At 55.1% G+C, this 23,471-nt stretch overlaps 1 protein-coding gene across 2 annotated transcripts in view; it reads left to right on the forward strand.

Moving 5' to 3' along the window:
• Positions 1–4,747: 4,747 nt before the first annotated feature.
• ZDHHC8 (zinc finger DHHC-type palmitoyltransferase 8) overlaps positions 4,748–23,471 on the forward strand; it is a 30,506-nt gene continuing 11,782 nt past the window's right edge. For both annotated transcript variants that reach the window (XM_039915058.1, XM_029049170.1), the window contains exons 1-3: positions 4,748–5,036; positions 18,022–18,143; positions 19,055–19,212. In XM_039915058.1, coding sequence (XP_039770992.1) covers positions 4,933–5,036; positions 18,022–18,143; positions 19,055–19,212 — 384 coding nt within the window. In that variant the 5' untranslated portion in view covers positions 4,748–4,932. The remainder of the gene's footprint in view (positions 5,037–18,021; positions 18,144–19,054; positions 19,213–23,471) is intronic.

The following is a 23,471-nucleotide window of genomic DNA, read 5'->3' on the forward strand; positions in this document are numbered from 1 at the left end:
TGGGTCCTATCGGCTCAGGTTTATCAGCCCCAGGGCTGATTTGCGGTGCTTGGCTCATAGTAAGCACTTAACAAAGACCACCAGGGTTCTCATTCTTTTTAGGATAAGCAGTGTGGCCTAGTGGAAAGAGCACAGGCCTGAAAGTCAGAGGACCTGGGTTCTAATCCTGGACTACTCCACATGTCTGCCTTGTGACCTTGGAAAAGCCACTTAACATCCCTGTGCCTAAGTTACCCCATCTGTAAAATGGGGATTAAGACTGTCAGTCCCCTGTGAGACATGGAGTGGGGCCAGGCTTATTAGTTTATAGCTGCAGTGCTCAGTGCTTAGAACAGTGCTTGGCACATTGTAAGCGCTTAACAAATGCCATCATTATTATTAGTAGTACAGTGCAACAACCCAATTACCTTGTATCTACTCCCGTGCTTGGCACATGGCGCTTAACAAATACTTTAATTATTATTATTATTATTATTGTGTTCTCCCAAGTGCTTAGTATGGTGCTTTGCAATAAATATGATTTTTATTAATAATATTATTGTGGAACCAGGATTAGAACCTTTGACCTTCTGACTGCCAGGCCCAGGCTCCATGCTGCTTTCCAATGTCGCCTCCTCTTGCTGCTGCTAATCCTGCAGCTGCCCCCCTGGGCTTGCCTCTTTATTTGTTTTGATGTCTGCTTCCCTGCTTTTAGACTGTGAGCCCACTGTGAGCAGGGATTGTCTCTCTTCGTTGCTGAATTGACGTTCCAAGCACTTAGTACAGTGCTCTGCACACAGGAATCGCTCAATAAATACGAATGACTGAATGAATGGTACACATTTAACAAATACTATTTTATTTTTTCTCGAGAGGGGCAGTGGACTCCGGAGGTCTTTTCGTATAAGGTGAATGCGAGCGTTGCAGAGGGACTGGAGCCAACAGAGAGAGAGGGGAGGAAGATGATGGTTAGAGAGGGAAGGAGAGGGAGAGCAAACATCTTCCGGGGTGAGGAAGGAAGGGATCAGAGGGGATGGTTTTAAAAGCCAGCATGAGAGCTCCTCTTGGGAGAGGGTTGAAAAAGATGAGGAAATAGATTTGGGGTGGAAGTGAAGGGGAGAATTTTAGGGAGTTCATGCCTGAGGGATTTGATTTCGTTAATAAATGAGGAAGGTCACATCAGGGCAGAGTCAGGGAGGAGACTGGGAGCCCCGGGGTTTCAGGAAAGAGGTCAGGGTCTGGAACCGTAGATGGGGGGAGCAGGCATGAAAGCTCACGAGGGAAGAGAAGCCACATTGCCGGGAAGAGGAGAGGGCAGAGGGTGAGGATGAATGAGATGGACAAGGTTGGTCTGAGGACTGTATTTCCACAAGCATCGCTCTGTGGCTCTAGCACAGGAACGGAGAAAGTGACTATGGAGGTGATCCAGGGCTGTGGGTCAGTGAAGGGCCGGGGGACTGAGGGAGTTGAGGTCTGTGAAGAGGGTGGTGTAAAGGGTGTGGATTTGTGAGTCGAGACAAGATAATTTGGGTATGGAGACCAGAAGGGACATGATGACCTTCGAAAACTAGAGAGGGTTGAGTGATTGGCGATCTCTTTTGGTGAAAAGCTTTGCGGGGAGGGGGTGATTGGGGGAGAGAAGGCAAGTGAGGAGGTTGTGATCAGATGGAGGGATATCAAGGTTGGTGAGGTTGGAGACTGTAAAGCAATTAGAGATGAGGAGATGGAGCCTGCGGCCCAGTTAGTGAGTGGGTGAGGTGGGGTGGAGCAGGAGGTGGGGCAAGTAGTCAGACGAAGCAGATGGCAGAGAGGTCATCGGCAATGTTCGCATGAATATGGGAGATGTATGCATTTACATGTATACACAGGGAGAGGAAGAGAGAGAAGGAATAAGAGAAAGGGATCAAAGTGGTGCAGAAATTTAGAGATGGAGCCTGGGGAGAGAGAAATAAAGGTGAGAAGTAATTGGAGTAGAGAATAGAAGAGAATGTTGTGGGCTTAAAAAGAAGGAAAAGAGAGGACTGGTGGGGTGAAAGTGGCATTGGGAGGCCAGAAGGAAGCCAGCTCCTCCTCCTTTCCCAGTGAGTTTTGAGGACGGGGAGAAGAGGAGGCTCCATCGAGAGAGAGTGGTGAGGAAGATCGCTTCTTCTGGGGAGGAGTCAGGTTTCTGTGAAGGCTAGAAGGAGCGGTGGCTGGGTCTGGAACAGGTCAAGGATGAAGGGGAGTTTGCCCAAGATGGGGTGGAGTGGGGGTTCCATAGGCCACACTGGGAGGGGTCGTGGGTATTGGGGTGGATTGGGTAGGAGTGAGCTGAAGGGGTAGTGATGCTTGGGTGGTAAGAGGAAGGCGGATCTGAGGAGAGGGGTGGGGATTGGGGGGGATGATGAGAGAAGGGCAGGGCTGGAGAGAGGGGTGGGGGAGGATGTAGAGAAGTCCCGGAACCTCATGGGCCACAGGTTCCAGTTGTGGTCTGGAGGGACCGCAGATTGTGTAGCAACCGGTCCAGAGAGGCCGTAGGTTCTGGAATGACTAATCCTGAGGGACAGCGGAGTTCTTGAATGACTGTTCCTGAGCAGCCTCGAGTTTTAGTCTTGGTCCACAGTGGACACAGGTTTCAGAGTCACTGGTTTAGAGGTTCCAGCCTTGGTCTGGAGTGACTGGTCTAGAGAAGAAATGGGCTCATTCATTCAATAGTATTTATTGAGCGTTTACTATGTGCAGAGCACTCTACTAAGCGTTTGGGTTCTGGGATGACCAGTCCAGAGAGACTGCAGGTTCTAGCTTTGGTCCAGATGAGAAGTTCAGAGTGGTTGCAGGTTCCGGCCTCGGTCCGGAGCGATGGGTCAAGGGAGGATATAGGTTCTGGAATGACCCGTCCAGATTCTGGCCTTGGTCTGGAATGACTGGTCCAGAGAAGACATTGGTTCTGGAGTGACTACAGATTCTAGCCTTGATCCAAAGGACCGGTCTGGAATGGCTGCCGGTTTCGATTTTGCTCTGGAGTGACCGCTCCAAAATGACTGCAGGTTCTACCCTGGGTCTGGAGTGCCTGGACTAGGGAGGATTAAAGGGAACATAGGTTCCGGAATGACCAGTCTAGCGTGACCTCAGGTTTCAGCCTTGGTCCAGGTGACAAGTCCAGAGTGGCTTCAGGTTCCCGTTTTGGTCCCGGTCCAGAGAGGATGTGATTTTGGGAATGACTGATCCAGGGCGATGGCAGGTTCTGGGCTAGATCCAGACCGAAAGGTTTTGTGTGACTGGACTGTAGGTTCTGGAATGATGAATCAATCAGTCCTGAGCAACTTCAGATTCTGGAATGACCATTCCCAAATAGCCAAGGGTTCCAGTCTTGGTCTAGACTGAACAGTCCTGAGTGGCCACAGGTTCCCAAGTGGCCGGTCCGGAGCGGCCGGGGATCCCGCTCTCGGTTCAGACCGAGCGGTCCCGAGTTGCCGCAGATTCTCGAGTGGCCGGGGATTCTAGTCTCGGTCCAGACCGAGCGGTCCCGAGTGGCCACGGGCCTCCGGGCTGTGAGGGTTTGACCAGTGGGGTTGTCTCTGAGCCTGCCCGCGGGCAGGGTCTGCGCAGGCCACGAGGAGACAAAGGGGAGCCTTCCGGCCGGCGGCTCATCTCCGGGGCAGGTCCCGGGCCCCTGCCTTCCTGAATTGGTGCTCTTTCCACGTCTCTGGCCGTCTCCCCGTTAGAATGGAAGCTCTCTGGGGGCATGGGCTGTGTCTTGGATTCAGACTCCACATCCTCCCTCCCTCCTTATATCAGAGGACACTGACTTCCCCCACCTCTTCAAAGCCAAATCGAAGGCACATCTCCTCCGAGAGGCCTCCCTAAGCTCCCCTTTCCTCTTCTCCCACTCCCTTCTGAGTCATCCTGACTTGCTCCCTTTATTCATCCTCCCAGCCCCACAGCACTGATGTACAATATCTGCCATTTCTTACTTTATTTATATTAATGTCTGCCTTCCCCTCTGAACGATGAGCTCGTCGCGGGCAGGCAATATGTCTGTTTACTGTTCTATTGTACTCTCCCCAGGGCTCGAGTCCGGTGCTTTGCGCGCAGTGGGAGCTCAGTAAATAGGACTGAAGTGAGTATAGTACCCAATCCCCAGTGGGCATCATTCTGGGCAGAAGGCCACTGCTCCTTCCCTTCCTCCTCTTGGGCTGGGGAGGGGCACGACCACCCCGTTGTACCGCACCCTGCCAAGCATATAGCGCAGCGCTCCGCACCCGTCAATACTAATCGAATCGATCGATGGATTCAGTGGGAGGGGGTGGGCCAGAGGGGCCCCCTCAGCCCTTGGGGGTGTGTGGGGGGGGTGCGTCTCGCCGACGGGGTGTGGCCCGCCTCCACCGAGGGCTGGCACTTGGAGGGTCGGGGAGGGGCAGCCGGGGGCCCTCTTCCTCCTCGTGGGAAAGTTTCCATCTTGTCTTTCCAAATTTTGTTCCATCCGTAATGTAGGAGCTATGGATCCTTGGGGCTGGAGGGGGGCGGGGGGCGGTTGTCCCTGTGAGTGTGAGGCTGCTGGCGCGTTTGGGGTGGGGGGAGCCCAAACGCGCGGGGGGCCCTGCGTGTCAACGTCCGCGGGGGCTTGAGTGGGGGGTGGGCAAGCCCCCGGCCCATCGGGTCTACCTTAAGGCTGGTGACGTCAGGCCTGGCGGGGCGGGATTTCCTGAGTTTGGGTCAGCTGTTTTCCATCCCTCTCCCACCTTCTCCCTCCTCTCCTCCTCCTCCCCCTTCCCCCCCGACCCCTGTCCGTCCGTCCGGCCGGGCCCCCCCGTCCAGCCGCGACCCCCCGTCTGATTCCCGGCCTTTCCCGCCGCTCCTGGTGGCTCCCCCTCCTCCTCCCGCAGCTCCTCCCGCAGCTCCTCCCGCAGCCGCTGGTCCTGCTCCTCCGTCCGGCCCGTGCCCGCCGGCAACCCGGGATGTGCGGGTCACAGGATGCCCCATCGCACCGGGCCCAGGTTTAAGCCAGTCAAGTACGTGCCCGTGGCCACCGCCGCCGCCTTGCTCGTGGGCTCCAGCACCCTCTTCTTCGTGTTCACGTGAGTGCCGCCGACCCCCGCCCCTCCATCCTCTCCCCTTCCCCCTCCTCCGGCCGGAGGGGCCGGGGCCGCCCCTCCCGCCTCCCTCCCGGCCGCAGGACCGGCCGCAGGTGGCCCCCGGCCCTGCCGGAGGGGCGATGGCCTATCTGGGTGTCTGTCTGTGTCCGTGTGTCTCTGCATGTGTGTGGACATGTGTGTGGACATGCGGGTGGACATGTGGGTGGGAGGGATGGGGGCCGAGGGGTGATGGCCCTCGCTGGGGTGGCAGGGCAGGGAGCGGACTCCGGCCGGCCTCGTCTTGGAGGATGGGCGGGAAGGGGCGAGGGGTCATTGTAGGGAACGGGCCTCGCCCCCTCTGCGTCCCTCCCTCTGCCCCCCACGCCGCTCCCGCACCCCCTCTCCATCCATCCCCCCCATCTCCAGGGACTGGGTGGGAAACACGCGCCTCGGACGGACGCTCGGTGGCTGGGGCGCGGGGATGCCCCGCCACCCCTTCCCCCCGCGTCCTCTCACCCGCCGACCTCGCCGCCGGTGATATCCGTCCCTCCATCCATCCCTCTCTCCGACTGCCCTTTTGCGGGCTTGGAATATGTTCAACTTTGCCCGTGTCCATTTATGACTGCCCAGTGCTGCGCCTGGCCCATACACGTTGAGGACGGAACACACGTGGATGTACATTTAATAATAATAATAATGTTGGTGTTTAAGTGCTTACTAGGTGCCAAGCACTCTTCTTAAGCACTGGGGGAGATACAAGGTCATCAGGTTGTCCCACGTGGGGCTCACAGTCTTCATCCCCGTTTGACAGACGAGAGAAGTGAAGTGACTTGCCCAGGGTCGCCCAGCTGACAAGCGGGGGAGCCGGGATTAATAATAGTAATAATAATAATATTGGTGGTATTTGTTAAGCGCTTACTATGTGCAGAGCACTGTTCTAAGTGCCGGCGTAGATATAGGGTAATCAGGTTGTCCCACGTGAGGCTCACAGTTAATCCCCATTTTACAGATGAGCTAACTGAGGCACCGAGAAGTGTAGTGACTTGCCCACAGTCATACAGCTGACACGTGGCAGAGCCGGGATTCGAACCCATGTCCTCAGACTCCCAAGCCCGAGCTCTTTCCACTTAGAACCCGTGACTGCTGACTCCCAAGCCCGGGTTCTTTCCACTGAGCCACGCTGCTTCTCTGTTTGCGGTCACGCTTATGCGAGTGGCCGTGGGAGTGGTCCAGGCCCGGTGGTCGCCGATGGCCGCAGGTGGACTGACCCTTGCCTGCCATTGGCGGGGTGTCCGGCCCTTTAGGCCTCCGGGAAGGGGACCAGTGCGGCCCCCACCGGGACTGGAGGTCGTCCTCGGCCGGGGTCTCCCCAGACCCGTTCCATTCTCACGCCCCCGCTCCCCCCACCGGAAAACACTGAGCCCCGCCTGGTTATCCTGTAGACCTCAGCGTTTAGCGGAATCCTTGCACCGAGCAGACGCTTAATAGTGACATCATTCAGCGCAAAGAGACAACTTGGCCCTTGGCCCTTCCTCCACCCCCGCCCCCTCCCCACCTAGCTCCACCCTCCACCTGCTCCTTCCCTGTGGGAACGGATTCTCTGAACTCACCCTTGCTTTTCCCCTCCTGCTTCCGCGAGAGTCCCAGGTGGGTTCGATCCCAGGTGGGAGCCTATGTGTTTCTCTGCCCGTTGCCTCTGGAAGCTGTTTACCAGGTTTGGGGGCTTTGAGGGGCGGGGCCTATAAGTGTGGGGGGGCGGGGGGACCAGCTTAGCACTGCGTGAGTATGTCTGCACCCTTACAACAGAGCCCCGGCAGAATTGGGTTCTCCCTCGTCCCCCTTCTCCCTTCCCATCTGGGGGTCCTGCTCCACCTCTTTCCCTTCCCCCGCCTAGTAGCAACCCTCTGGCTGCATCGGCACCCCCTGGGGATTGGGCAGCCCGGCCTCGGGGTCCAGGACATAAAGGGAAAGGGCCAAAGAGAGAGACGGTCTGGGATGTTTCTGCCTCGGATCCGGCCGGAGCCCAGGGTGAGCGAGGCCGGAACGGGTGGGAGCCCATCAGTGGTTCACCCCCGTGCCTTCCTACTCCGTGGATCCTTCAAGCGAAAGCTTCTCTGTCTCATTCCCACTCGTACACTCTTTTCCTGCACTTCTACAGGGCTTTGAACACCGTAAGTGCTCAATACTCCTACTGTTCTTTATAATGATATTCTGGGTCCCTAAAGCGCTATCTTGAGCCCTGAGCTGAGGACAGTAGTGTTGGTTATTAGACACGGTCTCTGCCCTCAAGGAACTTAGAGTCTTCGGTGTGCTGCGCGTGGGGCTGAGCACTGGGGAAATAGCGCTTGTAGACACGATCCCTGCGCTAATAGAGCTTATGGTCAATTGGGAGAGACAGGCACCGAAATAAGTTTCAGAGAGGAGGAAACAGAAAACGATAAAAATTGGTTCGTAAGCCATACTGGTTTGGGAATGGATTAAACATCCAGGTGTTTAAGGCGAGACAAGAGATCCTGAAGTGTGGAGATGAGAGATTAGGCAGGGAAAGCCTCCTGGAAGAGATGTGATTTCAGAAGGGCACTGGAGATGGAAAGAACAGTGCTCTGTCGGATGTGAAGGGGGAGGGAGTTGCAGGCCGGTGGACGGATGCGAACAGAGGGTCGGTGAGAAAGAGTGAGACCCTCCGGGTTGACTTGGAAAGACCAAAGTGTGCAAACCGGAATGCAGTGTGAGCGGGGTGAGGCTAGGTCGGGGAGAGAGCTGACCGAAGGCCTGAAAGCCGGGGATCGGGAGTCTCTGCCTAATGCGGAGATGGCTGGACAACCACTGACTTTTGGTGCTTGCGTGGAAAGACGGGCACAGAAATGATGTTTTGGAAAAATGATCCGGGCAGCAAAGGGAAGTACGGACCGGAGAGGGAAGAGACTGGAGGGAGGGAGGTCGGTGAGGAGGCTGCTGCAGTAGTCCTTCAAAGCTTTGCTAGGGTCACATCTCCTCCAAGCGGCCTTCCCCGATTGAGCCCTCTCTTCCTCGGCTCGCTCTCCCTCCTGGGTCGTCCGTGCGCTTCCATCTGTGACCCTTGGACGCTCGATATCCGCCCCACAGAATTTACAACCTCACAGAGCTTATGTACACATCTTGCAATTATATATTATAAATTACTTATTCTTATTAACATCTGTCTGCCCTCTAGATTGTGAGCGCATTATTAGCAGGGAATGTGACTGCTAATTCTGTTGTATTGTAGTCTACCAAGCGCTTAGTACAGTGCCGTGCACGTTGTAAGCCCTCAACAAATGCGACTGATGGATAGTCAAGGTGGGAAGTGATAAGTGCCTACTCCAGTGTGGTGGCAGTTGGGATGGAGAGGAAGGGTGGATTCTGGAGACGCTTATCAACCTTAATGCTTAGTACAGTGCCTGGTACATAGAAAGTGCTTAATAGCATTAAAAAAAAAAGGTAAAGCCTACAAGATTTGGTGACTGACTTATGTAGGGTAAGGGAGAGACAGGAGTCAAGGATAACGGCGACGGAGTTTGAGGGACAGGAAGTCCTGTGATGTCGTCAACGGTGAGGGGAAAGTCAGGTGGAGGAGAGGGTTAAATGATGGAGTGTCTGGAAACTGAGGGTCAGGAGCTTCTGGTTGGCTTGAGGAAGAGGAGTTGTGGAAGATACGTGTGCAGGTGTGTGTGTCAAGGGTGTGGGATTGTCCATCCTGGATCACTGGGTTGAGTCAGGGATGGAGGGGAGAGTCAGGAGTGTGGACTGGTCCATGCCGGGTCACTGGGGAGCATCAGAGATGGAGAGGGGAGAGTCAGGGGTGTGCGGGATGGCTGGTGCTGGGTCACTAGGAAGCGTCCGGGATGTGGGACGGCCGCTTCTGTGTCACTGCGGGGAGAAATCATCCCCCAGGAGCCGCTGGGTCGTTCAGCCAGGCTGTAGCGAGGACTGCCCTCCCACTCCGCATCATTGCCGGGGGGATGATATGGAAAGTCGATCGTCCGATCATCCCGCTCCCGAGGGCGTCGCTGGGCCGGCCCCGGACTCTGCTCCGATACCCCCTCCGCGCCTCGACCTCTCACGGGAGGCCGGGGCCGGGGCCGGGAAGAGCTTCTGCTTCTGTTCAGCATTTAGAGGGCGAGCGCCAGCTCGGACACCTTCCCAGCACGCTGAGCAGAGAGTGGAGCTCTCTATTGGGCGGAGCTAAAACGGACAGGGGCGGGGACCACAGGCTGGCCCTCCTCACCAACCCTGTTTGGGAAAGTCCTGCCCGTCACAAGGACTTCTGGTTAGATGAGCCTTCTTCTGAGGCAGTCTGATCCTTGGGCTGGCCGGTTCCAATAAGTCCACCAACCAATCAGTGATATTTCCTGAGCATCTACTTAGTGCAGAATGTTGTACTGAGCACTTGGGAGGAGGCCACAGACACGTTCCTGTGCTTCTAGTCAATGGAGGAGGCAGACGGGCAAACGCTAATTATTTTCCAAATGAGGGAGCTGAAGGAACAACAAGGATGAATTAACTGAATAAATAATTCAGTATATAAACTATCTCTCTATATGTACATAAATCAGCACCGAGAATATTTAAGGGCTAAGGGAGGCTGTTCCGTTGAGGCAACTTTGGGGGTGTTGGGAGGTGATTGGGAAGGCTTCCTTGAGGAGGTGGGGCTTGAGGGGGGATTTGCAGTTGGAGTGGGCTGTGTTGTGAAGGATTGGTGTCACTGAAGGGAGCAAGAGGTCAGAGGTGGGAGAGTCGAAAATTAGGCTTGCAGGGAGGCCTTGTGGTGTGAGCACCGTTTCGGTCCCCAGAAGGGTGAGGTGAGTACCGTATCCGACCCTGGGAGGGTGGCGTGAACACTGTGTCTGTCCTGGGAAGGGCACCACAGACACCGTGTCAGTTCTGGGGAGGGCACCGTGAGCACTGTGTCAATCCCGAGAAAGGCACTGGGAGCATCATCTCGGTCCCTGGGAGGGCGTCCTGAGCACTGTCTGTCCTGCAGAGCCCTTGTGTTCCAGGACCTCGCGGTCCGTGATCTCGTCTGGCCATTTGAGGCCGAGGTTGGCCTGCGGGGACGTCGGTGACCCTGCCCCCCCGTCCCTCTTTCCCGAGCCGGACGGGGCTCCGGCCATAGGGCAAGCAGGACACCGGCAGCCTGGTCGACCTTCACCTCGGGGCGGAGTCGGTCACCCTACTGTGGCCAAGGTCTGTCCCTCGGCCGTCGGCGTGTTTCATTCATTCAGTCGTATTTATCGAGCGCTTACTGTGTGCTCAAAGCCCGGTTGGTGGTTTTGGAGTTCCCGTCTCTCTGGTCGGGTCGGAGAGCGTCCGTCCGGAGGGCAGAGTCAGGGGGCTGCGGTGGGCCCGGGGGCAGGGCTGTGGTGGACTCGGGGCCAGGGCTGCGGTGAGCACGGCAGCAGAGTCCAGGGGCAGGCCGGCGATCGCTGTGGCTGATGGAAATCGCAGGTGGTGGGGGGGCTGCCCGCCTGCAGGCTGGTGCCACCCTCCAGGTTTCTTGAGCCGGGGCCGGTCCTTGGCACCGGACCAACTTTGCAAGGCCTTTCGGACCATGTGCGTGTCTTTCTGTGCGTGTGAGGGGTACTGGAGCACGCATGGTGCGTGCGCGTGTGTGGTGGAGTGTGCGGTGCTTACTTCTCTGGACCTCAGTTATCTCATCTGTAAATGGGGAATTGAGATTGTGAGCCCCACACGGGACAGGGACTGTGTCCAACCCAATTTGCTTGTGTCCACCCCAGCGGTCCACGCTGCCTGGAACGTAGTAAGCGCTTAACAAATACCGTTGTTATTATTATGCATGTGGAGCTAGTGTGGGTGATGGATTACCTGGACCCCTGTGTTCTTCACTGAACAGACTGGGCCCGTGACCAGACTTTCCAGGCCCCCGTTACCCTGATCAAGCCGACCGGGCTCCTGAACAGACGCCCCCCCAGACCTCTTGACCCTGTCCAAGCTGATGAGGCTCCTGACCAGACTCTCAAGACCCCTTGATCCTGTCTGAATTGACCAGGCTCCTCACTGGACTGCTCAGACCCCTACGATCCCAACTAAGCTGACCGGGTTCCTGACTGGACCGCCCAGACCCCTGGGACCCTAACTGAGCTGACCGAGCTGACCGGGCTTCTGACCAGACCTTCCAGACCCCTGCGACCCTGACCAAGCTGACGGGGCTCCCGACCGGACTGCCAAGACCCATGTGAACTGGACCCAGCTGACCAGGCTCCTGACTGGACCGCCCAGAGCCCCGTGACCCCGACCGAGCCAATCGGACCCCCGCATCCCCGATGGAACCGACGGACCCCCGCCAACTTGATGTAGGCGACTGGACCCCCGGCCACCCTGACGGAGCTGGTCCAGACCCCCGCCATCCTGATGGAGCTGACCAGACCCCCGTCACCTTGACCAGGCTTCCTATCCCCCTCCAGAAACCAGTGTCCTCTCTAGGGAGGGCAGAGAGTGAGCCAGGAGAGGAGAGCTGGAAGAGGGAGGAGGCGGGGAAGCCCCCATCCTGCCTGGGACTGGCCACACCCATTTTGGGCCAGCACCCACACCGCCAATGCCCGGGGCTACCGACTGTCCTGCCCCCCTGTCCGGGGTGTGACTTGCAGCGGTGGGTCCCACGGTCAGCTTCCGGGACTGGGAGCGGAAACCCAGGTCCCGATCACAGTGCAGCCACCCCTGTGTGGCTGTGGGCAACTCCCTGAACCCCTCTGGGTCTCAGTTTCCCTTTCTGAAGGATAGCCATGACAGACACATACACATGGAAAAGCAATGTGGCCTAGTGTGCCACATGGCCTGGTGGATAGAGCCCAGACCTGGGAATCAGAAGGACCTGAGTTCTAATCTTGGCTCCGCTACTTTGCTGTGTGACCTTGGGCAAGTCCCATCACTTTTCTGTGCCTCAGTTCCCTCACCTGTAAAATGGGGATTAAGACTGTGAGCCCCATGAGGAACTGCGACTGCGTCCAATCCAATTACCTTGTTTCTACCCCATTACAGTGTGCCCGACACATAGTAAGCGCTTAACAAATACCACAATTATTATTATTACAGATACATGCGTGAGCATGCGCGCGCGCGCACACACATACCCGCCTCCCAGGGGTTTGGATGTGGGAAGGATGGAATGATGTCATGGATTTGCACTTGTTTGTGGGAAAAAGAAGGGGGACCAGAGGGAGACAGTGCTGTCATTGTCCTGAGCCTTCTGTGGGCCTAGGGTGCAGCGGGAAGGATTTAAGGTAGACTGGAGGAAGCCCTCCTGGCTGGGCTGTTAGACCTGGTAATGGGTGAGGGGGAGCGAAGAGTCCGTGTGTGTTGAGGGTGGGGTTGAGGTCCTGCTGGCACCCGTTGCCCTTGATGGGGAAAGAGATGGGGAGGCAGGAGCCCCCCTGACTGAGGCTTCTGAGAGCGGCAGCACTGTCCAACAAGTAGGCGGGTGGGGCGAAGGGGGTGTGTGAGGGGAGGGGCCTTGTGTGCCCTGTGGCCTTTCTGTGAAGGTCAGTAATGTGCGTGGATGTGTGTGGATGTGTGAACGCAAGCGCCGAGGATCGCCAGGCCGGTCCGGGGGCGGGGAAGGAAGAGGAGAGCTGAGGCGGGCCTCGCTCCGGGCCCCGTCGCCCTCTGCACCTAGAACCGGGGCTCTGGACTGGGCGTCTGCTGTATTCAGAGCACTGGACTGGGAGGCCGTGGAACTCGGACCGCTGGACTGAGCGCCTGGGAGAATATAGCAGAATTGGTAGACCTGATCCCCGAGCTCGGGGAAAGTTCAGTCTAGCAGGGGAGACCGACACTAATATAAATGACAGGCAGAAGGGAGGAGGAGAGAAGGGGCCAGGAACACAAATGCGTGCTCAAGTACTGAGCGATGGAAATCTGGGCAGAAGTGCCCCCGGTAGCTGTGAATACACAAGGAAAAGCGGAAATGCCCAAGGGGCGGTTGTGGGGAACAGAAGGCGAGGAGATGAGAAACGAGTCAGGGAAGGCCTCTGGGAGGAGGCGTGATCTCAGAAGGGCCGAGAAGATGGGGAGAGCGGCGATTCGTCGCACGTGAAGCGGGAGGGAGTTCCAGGAGCGGGAAGCCGGTGGCGGGAGAGGTGAAGGGGAGGCAAGTGGGTAGGTTTGGTTGGGAGGATCAAAGTGAGTGAGCTGGGGTGTACTGGGAGGAAAGAGCAAATAGTAATAATAGTGTGTGGTATTTGGTAAACACTTAATATGTGCCAAGCAATGTACTGAAAGCGCTGCGGGAGATACAAGCAAATCGGGTTAGACGCAGTCCCCGTCCCTCGTGGAGCTTACAGTCTTTATCCCTGTTTTACAGATGAGGGAACTGAGGCACAGAAAAATGATTTGCCCGAGGTCACACGGGAGACAGGCAGCGGAGCCAGGATTAGAATCCAGGTCCTTCTGACCCGCAGGCCTGTACTCTATCATCTAAGTCAGGCTTGATGGGGAGAAAGCTGATCAAATCCTTTAAAGCTGACGGTCAGCAGTGTCTGCTGCTCCGGGCAACCCCCGAAGGTCTTTGAGGAGGGGGGAGAAGTGGACGGAACTTTTTTTAGAAGGCTACGCTGGGCAGCAGAGTGAAGTACGGACCGGAGTGAGGAGAGGCAAGAGGTAGGGAGGTCAGCGAAGAGGCTGATGCAGCAGTCAAGGCGGGAGTCAGAGAAGCCGGGTTCTAATCCCGGCTCTGCCATTCGCCTGCTGCGTCACTGGGTAAGTCCCCTAACTTCTGTGTCCCTCTTGTTTCTGCCCTAGTGCTTAGTACAGTGCTTGCCACACAGGAAGTGCTTAACAGATGCCACAGATCACTATTGTTGTTCTTATTCCCGTGAGCCAAAGCATCGAAGGGTTGGAAGCAGGGTGGTCTAGTGGATAGAGCCCAGGACCGAGTCGGAGGAGATGGGTTCTAATTCCTCCTCTGCCACCTGTCTCGTGTGACCTTGGGCAAGTCACTTAACTTCTCTGTGCCTCAGTTAACTCATCTGTACAGGGGGGATTAAGACTGTGAACCCCATGTGAGACATGGACTGCGTCAAACCTGGTCAGCCGGTATCCTCCCCAGCACTCAGTACAGTGGCTGGCACGTACGGAGTGCTTATTAAGCACCATAAAAGAAATAGAGCCCGGGACTGGAAGTCGGGCAACATGGATTCTAATCCCAGCTCTGCTGCTTGGTTGTGTGAATTTGGACAAGTCACTTACCTTCTGTGGGCCTCAGTTTCTTCATCTCTAAAATGGGAACAAAATACCCGCCCTCCCTCCCTGAGTTCCGTGCAGTACGGAGACGGTCTAATCTGATTTTTTGTGCCCCAGCGTTTAACACAGTGCTTGGGGCCCAATAAGTGCTTAGCAAAGACCACAGTTACTACTATTATTATTATTATTGACCTGATTTTCTCTACCCCAGTACTCAGTACAGTTCTTGGCACAGACTAAGCCCTGGACAGATAACACAAGTACTGCCATATCTATCCCGGGGTTTAGCACGGTGCTCGGTACATAACAAGCTCTTTAAAAAGACCACAGTTATTACTGTTAGGACTTTTTTACGGTATTTGTTAAGCGCTTACTATGTGTCGAGCACTGTTCTAAGCGTTGGGGGAACTACAAGTTAATCAGGGTGGATACAGTCTAATCGGGAGGGAGAACAGGAATTGAATCCTCATTTTCCAGTTGAGGAAACTGAGGCGCAGAGAAGTCAAGTAACTTGCCCAAGGTCACACAGCGGTCAAGTGGCAGAGTGGGGATTAGGACCCAGGTCCTCTGGCTCCCAGGCCCATGTCGAATCAACTAGGCTACACTCAGTATTCCCAGGAACCTGATTATTTTGAATCTACCCAGTAAGTACGGTGCTTGACACATAGTAAGTTCTTCACAAATGCCGGTTATCATTTGATCTATCCCAGGGTTTAGCACAGGGCTTGGTTCACAGGAAGCATTTTAATAATGCCCACAATTATTACTGTTATTGACGGACCCTGGATTCAAATGTGTCTGTGTATTGTCCTCTCCCAAGTGCTTAGTACAGTGCGCTGCACACAGTAAGCGCTCAATAAATACTATTGAATGAATGATAAATGCTATTGACGACTGACCTGATTATCTTGGATCTAAAGTAGCACTCAGTACAGTTCTTGACACATAGAAGGCGCTCCACCGACTCCACAGTCATTATTAGTATTATTGCTATTATTATTGTTATGGCTGAGCGTAGTGTCCATTGCTTACAAACAGCAGCCACAAAAGGAAGCCAATGAAAAAATGCATCAGCGAAGCAGCATGGCATAGTGGAGAGAGCGTGGGCCTGGGAGTCAGAAGGTCGTGGGTTCTAATGCCAGCTCCGCCATTCATTCATTCATTCATTCATTCATTCAATAGTATTTATTGAGCGCTTACTATGTGCAAACTTTACTAAGCGCTTGGAATGGACGAATCAGCAACAGATACAGTCCCTGCCCTCTGACGGGCTTACAGTCTAATCGGGGGAGACGGACAGACGAGAACGATGGCAATAAATAGAGTCAAGGGGGAGAGTATCTCATTAAAACAATAGCAAATAAATAAAATCAGGGTGATGTACATCTCATTAAACAAAATAAATAGGGTGATGAAGATATATACAGTTGAGCGGACGAGTACAGTGCCGAGGGGGTGGGATGGGAGAGGGGGAGGAGGAGAGGGAAAGGGGGGAGAAGAGGGTTTAGCTGCGGAGAGGTGAAGGGGAAGGGTAGAGGGAGCAGAGGGAAAAAGGGGGGAGCTCAGTCTGGGAAGGCCTCTCGGAGGAGGTGGGCTTTAAGTAGGTATTTGAAGAGGGGAAGAGAATTAGATTGGCAGAGGTGAGGAGGGAGGGCGTTCCAGGACCGCGGGAGGACGCGGCCAGGGGTCGACGGCGGGATGGGCGAGACCGAGGGACGGCGAGGAGGTGGGCGGCGGAGGAGCGGAGCGTGCGGGGTGGGCGGTGGAAAGAGAGAAGGGAGGAGAGGTAGGAAGGGACATGGTGATGGAGAGCCTCGAAGCCTAGAGTGAGAAGTTTTTGTTTTCTGCAGAGGTCGATAGGCAACCACTGGAGGTTTTTAAGAAGGGCAGTGACAGGCCCAGAGCCTTTCTGCAGGAAGATGAGCCGGGCAGCGGAGTGAAGAATAGACTGGAGCGAGGCGAGAGAGGAGGAAGGGAGATCGGAGAGAAGGCTGGCACAGTAGTCTAGCTGGGATATTACAAGAGCACTTGTCTGCTGTGTGACCTTAATAATAATGTTGGTACTATGTGCAGAGCACTGTTCTAAGCGCTGGGGTAAACACAGGGGAATCAGGTTGTCCCACGTGGGGCTCACAGTCTTAATCCCCATTTTACAGATGAGGGAACTGAGGCACAGAGAAGTTAAGTGACTTGCCCACAGTCACACAGCTGACAAGTGGCAGAGCTGGGATTCGAACTCATGAGCCCTGACTCCAAAGCCCGTGCTCTTTCCACTGCGCCACACTGCTTCTCCAATGTCTTCTTCACTGACTTGCCAGTGACCTTAGGCAAGTCACTTCACTTTTCTGTGCCTCAGTTCCCTCATTTGTAAAATGGGGATGAAGCCTCTGAGCCCCATGGGGAATAGGGACTGTATCCAGTGTGATTAACTCATATCTACCTCACTGCCCGTTCAGAGTAAGTGCTTAACAAATGCCATAATTATTATTATTAATTATTATTAGAAGCCAATGGCTCTCGCACTGGCTCCAGGGGCCGGTGGGGGCCCGGGGCCCCCACGGGATCGGTTCCCGGGGATGGAGGGGGTTGCAGGCAGGCCCGGCCCGCTTCCGTCCGGTCTCCTGGAGGCCCCTCACGTGGCAAGGTGGAGCTGGCAAAGAGCATTTCACGTCGTGGGCCTCGGGCCTTTCTCTGTTGTCTCCCTTGGACCTCCGGACACCTCCCCCCCTTGCCTCTCGCTGTTCTCTGCAGGATTGACTCAGAACACCTCGGTTTCCAGCCAGGTCACTGGAGGAGCCGCAGATTCATTCATTCTTTCAATCGTATTTATTGAGGGCTTATTGTGTGCAGAGCACTGTATCAAGCGCTTGGGAAAGTACAGTACAACAATAAACAGTGACATTCCCTGCCCACGATGAGCTCACGTTCTAGAGCGGGGCAGACATCAATACGAATAAATAAAATTACAGATATGAACATAAGTGCCTTGGGGCTGGGAGGTTGGAAGAGCAAAGGGATATATAAAATTACAGATATTGACATAATGCTTTGGGGCTGGGAGGAGGGACGAGCAAACGGATCAAATCAGGGTGACGTAGAAGGGAGTGGGAGATGGCCTGTCAGTGATGGAGAGGCGAGAGTCAGGGGTGTGGGATGGTCCGTGCTGGGTCACTGGGCAGAGTCAGGGATGGAGAGGGGGCAATTAGGTGGAAAGAGCCTGGGCTTTGGAGTCAGAGCTCATGAGTTCGAATCCCAGCTCTGCCACCTGTCAGCTGTGTGACTGTGGGCAAGTCACTTAACTTCTCTATGCCTCAGTTACCTCATCTGTAAAATGAGGATGAAGACTGTGAGCCCCACGTGGGACAACCTGATTCCCCTGTGTCTACCCCAGCGCTTAGAACAGTGCTCTGCACATAGTAAGCGCTTAACAAATACCAACATTATTATTATTATTATTAGGTGTGTGGGATGGTCCGTGCTGGGTCACTGGGGGAGAATCAGGGGTATGGAATGGTCCATGCTGGCTCACTGGGGGAAGATCGGGGTGATGGCTAGTCTATCGCTGACTGTGAAGGTGGGTTCCCTCTTGGGCAACCAGGACTCAGTTTCTCCCAGTACCCCGGTGACCCCAGTGCCTTAACTTGGAGGGTCCAGGAGCGGAAGCACTAGCGTTCTGACCCCGGGGTCCGCTGGAATCCCGGCCCACTGTGGTTTTCTCATTTTGGGTTCTGTGGTGTGCTGAGTGGCCAAGTGTGTCCCTCCATCCCCACAGGTGCCCCTGGCTGACCAGAGCTGTCTCCCCGGCGGTACCCCTCTACAATGGCATCGTGTTCCTCTTTGTGCTCGCCAACTTCAGCATGGCTACCTTCATGGATCCGGGCGTGTTCCCTCGAGGTAACGGAGGCTCCAGGGGCTCCCCAGGCTCCCTCTCGGTCCCCGCCCACACCGGGCTGGGCTTCCCCAGCCCAGGTTTCGGGTCCAGTGGGCCAGTGGGGGAGTGTCCCAGTTCCATAATCGCTACCCGCCTACCGCTCGCAAATCTGACTCGAGTGCCCGCCTCGTGGCCGTGCCCGGGGTGTGGCGAGGCCCTCCAGGATGCCCGGCCCCTGCCCACCCGAAGGACATTCCCACACAACCTGGGAGTGATCCCCGGACCACACCCTCGCTCCCCGCCCCCAGTGCTCCCCGGGCCCCCAAGTCCCCTGTCATTCATTCAATCATATTTATTGAGCACTTACTGTGTACAGAACACTGTACTAAGCACCTGGGAGAGGTCAATACAGCAGTAAACAGACACAGAGGCACTGGTCTCACAGGGCGCTGAGGCCTCGGTCCCCGTTGCCGGGGGCCGCGCTTCCTTACTCACCCGTCCCGCTCTTCTACCCCCGGACGTGGCACCCCCGGGCTCCTCACACCCCATCCAGCCTGGTCGCCGACGGGGCGGGGGACTGGACTCTCTGAGCTTCCGGGCAGAGGGGCTTCCCCAAATCCTTCCCTCTTAGGGGCTATTAACCGCCCGTGCCAGGAAGACCCTCGGGGGGGGCTTGGATGGTGTGGGTGGGGAACGACACATGGGGTGGAGGAGGAGAGCACGGGCAGGAAAGAGCACACGCCTCTCCAACCAGCCCTCCCTGCTTCGTACTCAGTGCCCCTGAGGTGTTTATCTCCTCTCGGGCGGGGAACCCCTGGCTTCCTCGCTTGGGTCTTCCCGAGCGCTCGTCCCGGCGCTCCGTACGCGATGGGCCCTCTGTCGCTCGGGTGGATGGGCCGCTAACCGGGCGGGGGGGCGTTTCCGGCCCGGGCAGCCGACGAAGACGAGGACAAGGACGATGACTTCCGGGCTCCGCTCTACAAGAACGTGGACATCAAAGGAGTTCAAGTTCGGATGAAGTGGTGCTCCACGTGCCACTTCTATCGGCCCCCGCGCTGCTCCCACTGCAGCGTCTGCGACAACTGCGTGGAGGTACGGCTCCATCCCTACTCGCCCTCCCCCACCTCCCCGTCCCCCGCCTCCCCCCATCGCCCTTCCTCAGCTCCTGGGGGGCATCTAGGACTCTGACTCTCCTGAAGCACTGTGGCTTCCTGGGGGACTCCCAGCTCTGACCCTCGTGTTTTTTTGTTTTTAAAAAAAAGACAGTAATTGAGAGCGAATTGAGTGCCAAGCACTGTACTTAACGCTGAGATCAGTACAAAAGAATAGCCTCTGACCTGGAACACCCTTCCTCTTCGTATCCAACAGACAGTGATTCTCCCCACCTTCAAAGCCTTTTCCAAGGCCCATCTCCTCCCAGAGGCCTTCCCCAATTAGGCTGTCATTTCCTCTTCTCCCACTCCCTTCTGCATCACTCTTGAACTTGGATTCGCTCCCTTGGATTTGCTCCCGAGAAGCAGCGTGGCTCAGTGGAAAGAGCCCGGGCCTGGGAGTCAGAAGGTTATGGTTCTAATCCCGGCTCCCCCACCTGTCTGCTGTGTGGCCTTGGGCAAGTCATTTCATTTCTCTGGGCCTCAGTTAGCTCATCTTTAAAATGGGGATCCATGATTGTGAGCCCCACGTGGGACAACCTGATTACCTTGTATCTACCCCAGCACTTAGAACAGTGCTTGGCGCATAGTAAGCCCCTCAATACCATCAATATTATTATCGGAGAAGCATCGTACCTCAGTGCAAAGAGAAAGGGCTTGGGAGTCAGAGGTCATGGGTTCGAATCCCAGCACTGCCACTTGGCAGCTTTGTGACTGTGGGCAAGTCACTTCACTTCTCTGTGCCTCAGTTACCTCATCTGTAAAATGGGGATTAAGACTGTGAGCCTCACGTGGGACAACCTGATTACCCTATATCTACCCCAGCGGTTAGAACAGTGCTCTGCAGCTAGTAAGCGCTTAACAAATATCAACATTATTATTATTATTATCTCTTCACCCATCTCTCAGTCCCACAGCACTTCTATCCATAGCCATAATTTATATTAATGTCTGTCTCCCCCTCTAGATTGTAAGCTTGTTGTGGGCAGGGAGCAGGTCTACCAACTCTATTATATTGTACTCTCCCAAGCGCTTAGTACAGTGTTCTGCACCTAAGTGTTCAATAAATACCATCGATTGGTCGATCGACTGAGTTGGGTCCAGTTCCTCTCCCCTGCCATGCTTCCGGTCTGAGAGGGAGGGAGGAGGGAGAATCGGATCCCCACTGTACAGAAGGAACTTGAGGACCCCGACGGGTTCAGTGACTTGTCCAAGGTCACACGGCAAGTCACTGGCAGAGCTGGACGAAGAACCTGGGGCTCCCGACCTCAACCCTCCCTCTGTCTCCCCGACTACGCTGGCCCTGGTATCCTACGACAACAGTGAGAATCAATCGATGGACCGATCTTTGGTTTTTATTGAGCATTTACTGTATGAGGAGCAGCATGGCCTGGTGGCAAGAGCCTGGGCTTGGGAGTCGGAGGTCTTGGGTTCTAAACCCGGCTCCGCCACCTGTCTGCTGAGTGACCTTGGGCAAGTCAGTTTACTTCTCTGTGCCTCAGTTACCTCATCTGTAAAATGGGGATTGAGACTGTGAGTCCCACATGGGACAACCTGCTTACCATGTATGTGCCCCAGCGCTTAGAACGGTGCTGGGCACATAGTAAGCGCTTAACAAAATGCCATAATCAATTATTATTATACTTAGCACTTGGGAGAGTACCGTTCGGTAGAGCTAATAGATGCAATCCCTGCCCTCGAGGAGTTCAGTTTGGAGTGGGGAGGAGACAGACATTAAAATAAATTGCAGATGGAGGAAGCTGCAGAGTGAAAGGATATGGACATAAGTTCTTTGGGGCTCAGGGTGGGATGCACTTCAAGTACTTAAAGGGTGCAAGCGGGATGCAGAAGAGAAAGTAAGGAAAAAGAGGGCTTAGCCAGGGAAGACCTCTTGGAAGGGATGTGATTTTAATAAGGCCTTGAAGGTCGGGAGTGGGGAAATCTGTCAGATATGGAGGGGAGGAGAGTTGCAGGACAGAGGCAGGACACGGGCAAGGGGTTGGCTGCGAGATAGATGAGATCAAAACACATTAATAATAATAATAATAATGTTGGTATTTGTTAAGCGCTTACTATGTGCCGAGCACTCTTCTAAGCGCTGGGGTAGACATAGGGGAATCAGGTTGTCCCACGTGGGGCTCACAGTCTTAACCCCCATTTTACAGATGAGGGAACTGAGGCACAGAGAAGTTAAGTGACTTGCCCACAGTCACCCAGCCGACAAGTGGCAGAGCTGGGATTCGAACTCATGAGCCCTGACTCCAAAGCCCGTGCTCTTTCCACTAAGCCACGCTGCTTCTCTAGGTTGGCTTTAGAGCAGCCAAGTATGAGGGCCGGGCTTTAGTGGAAGATCGGGAGGAAAGATAGGAGAGGGAGAGCTGACTAAAAGTGCCTTAAAGCCGACGGTGAGGAGTTTCTGTCAGATGTGGAGGTGGATGGGTAACCACTGGAGGTTCTTGAAGAGTGGGGAGGTGTGGACTGAACGTATCTGTTAGAAAAATGAGCCAAGCAACAGTGAAGTAATGCAATGGGGAGAGGTAGGGAGGCAAGGGAGGTCAGCAAAGAGGCAGATACAGTTGAGGCAGGATTAGGAAAAGAGCTTGAATCAGCGTGGTAGCAATTTGGATGGAGAGGAAAGGGGGGATTCGAGAGATATTATGAAGGTAGAGCCGTTAGAATTGGTGGCAGACTGAATGTGCGGGTTGACAGAGATAATAATAATAACGATGGTGTTTGTTAAGCGCTTACTATGTGCCAAGCACTGTTCTAAGCCCTGGGGTAGATACAGGGTCATCAGGTTGTCCCACGTGGGGCTCACGGTCTTAATCCCCATTTTACAGATGAGGTCACTGAGGCCCAGAGAAGCGAAGTGACTTGCCCAAAGTCACCCAGCTGACAAGGGGCGGAGCCGGGACTTAGAACCCACGACCTCTGACTCCGAAGCCCGGGCTCTTTCCACTTAGCCACGCCGCTTCCACAGAGATGAGTCAAGGATGATGCCAAGGCTATGGGCTTGTTTGATGGGGTTGTAATGCTGTCGACAGCGATGGGGAGGTCCTGGGGAGGACTAGGTTTGGGTAGGAAGATGAGGGGTTCTGTTTTAGACAGAAGTTTGAGGTGTCAGAGGGACAGCCAAGTAGAGCTGTCCTAAAGGCAGAAGGAAATGTGAGGCTGCAGAGGAGAGAGATCAGGGCCGGAGATATAGATTTGAGAATTGTCCACAGAGGGATGGTAGTTGAAGCCTTGGGAGCGAATGAGTTCTCCAAGGGAGTGGGCATAGATGGAGGATAGAAGGGGACCCAGAACTGAGCCTCGAGGGACCCCCACATTTAGGGGGACAGAGGCAGAGGAGAAGCCCGTGAGAGAAACTGAGGAGGAGCAGCCAAAGGGATAGGAGGAGAACCAGGAGATGACAGGGTCAGTGAAACTGAGGGGGGATCCTTTGTCCAGGAGAAGGGGGTGGTCTACGGTGTTGGAGGCAGCTGAGGGGTAGAGGAGGATTAGGATGGAATAGAAGCCGTCAGATATAACTAGAAGGAGGTCACTGCTGACAGAGCCTCAAACCAGGTGGTAATCACAGCTGAACATTGGGAGTCAGGTGCTGGGGAGAAACCAGCATGGCATATTGCCTTCAAGAAAAGAGGGGTCAGCTCCTGGCCCCTCCACAGCTCTGGGCCCAGCCGGCTCTCAGGACCAAGGTCGGGCCCCTATCGCTTAGCAGTCAGTGACCATTGCTCCCCCTTTCTTCTCTCTCCACCTTCTTTCTCCCCCTTCTTTGTCTCTCCCCATTCTTCTCTCTCCCCCTTCTTTCTTCTCTCTCCCTGCTTCTTTCTTACCTCTCCCCTTCTTCCTCTCCCTCCTTCTCTCCCCCCACTTCTTTCTTCTCTTCCCCTTCTTTTCTCCCTCCTCCTTCTCTCTCCCCCTTCTTTCTCTTTCCATCTTCTTTCTTTCTCCCCCTTCTTTGTCTCTCACCGTTCTTCCTTCTTTCTCCCCCTTCTTTCTTCTCTCTCCCCCTTCTTTCTTCTCTCTCCCCCTTCTTTCGTCTCTTTCTCCTTCTCTCCCTTCTCCTTCTCTCTCCCCCTTCTTTCTCCCCCTTCTTCCTTCTTTCTCCCCCTACTTTCTTCTCTCTCCCTGCTTCTTTCTTCTCCCCCCTTCTTTCTCTCTCCCACTTATTTCTTCTCTCTCCCCCCTTCTTCTCTC

The sequence above is a fragment of the Ornithorhynchus anatinus genome, chromosome 21, assembly GCF_004115215.2.
Source record: "Ornithorhynchus anatinus isolate Pmale09 chromosome 21, mOrnAna1.pri.v4, whole genome shotgun sequence".
NCBI lineage: Eukaryota > Metazoa > Chordata > Mammalia > Monotremata > Ornithorhynchidae > Ornithorhynchus > Ornithorhynchus anatinus.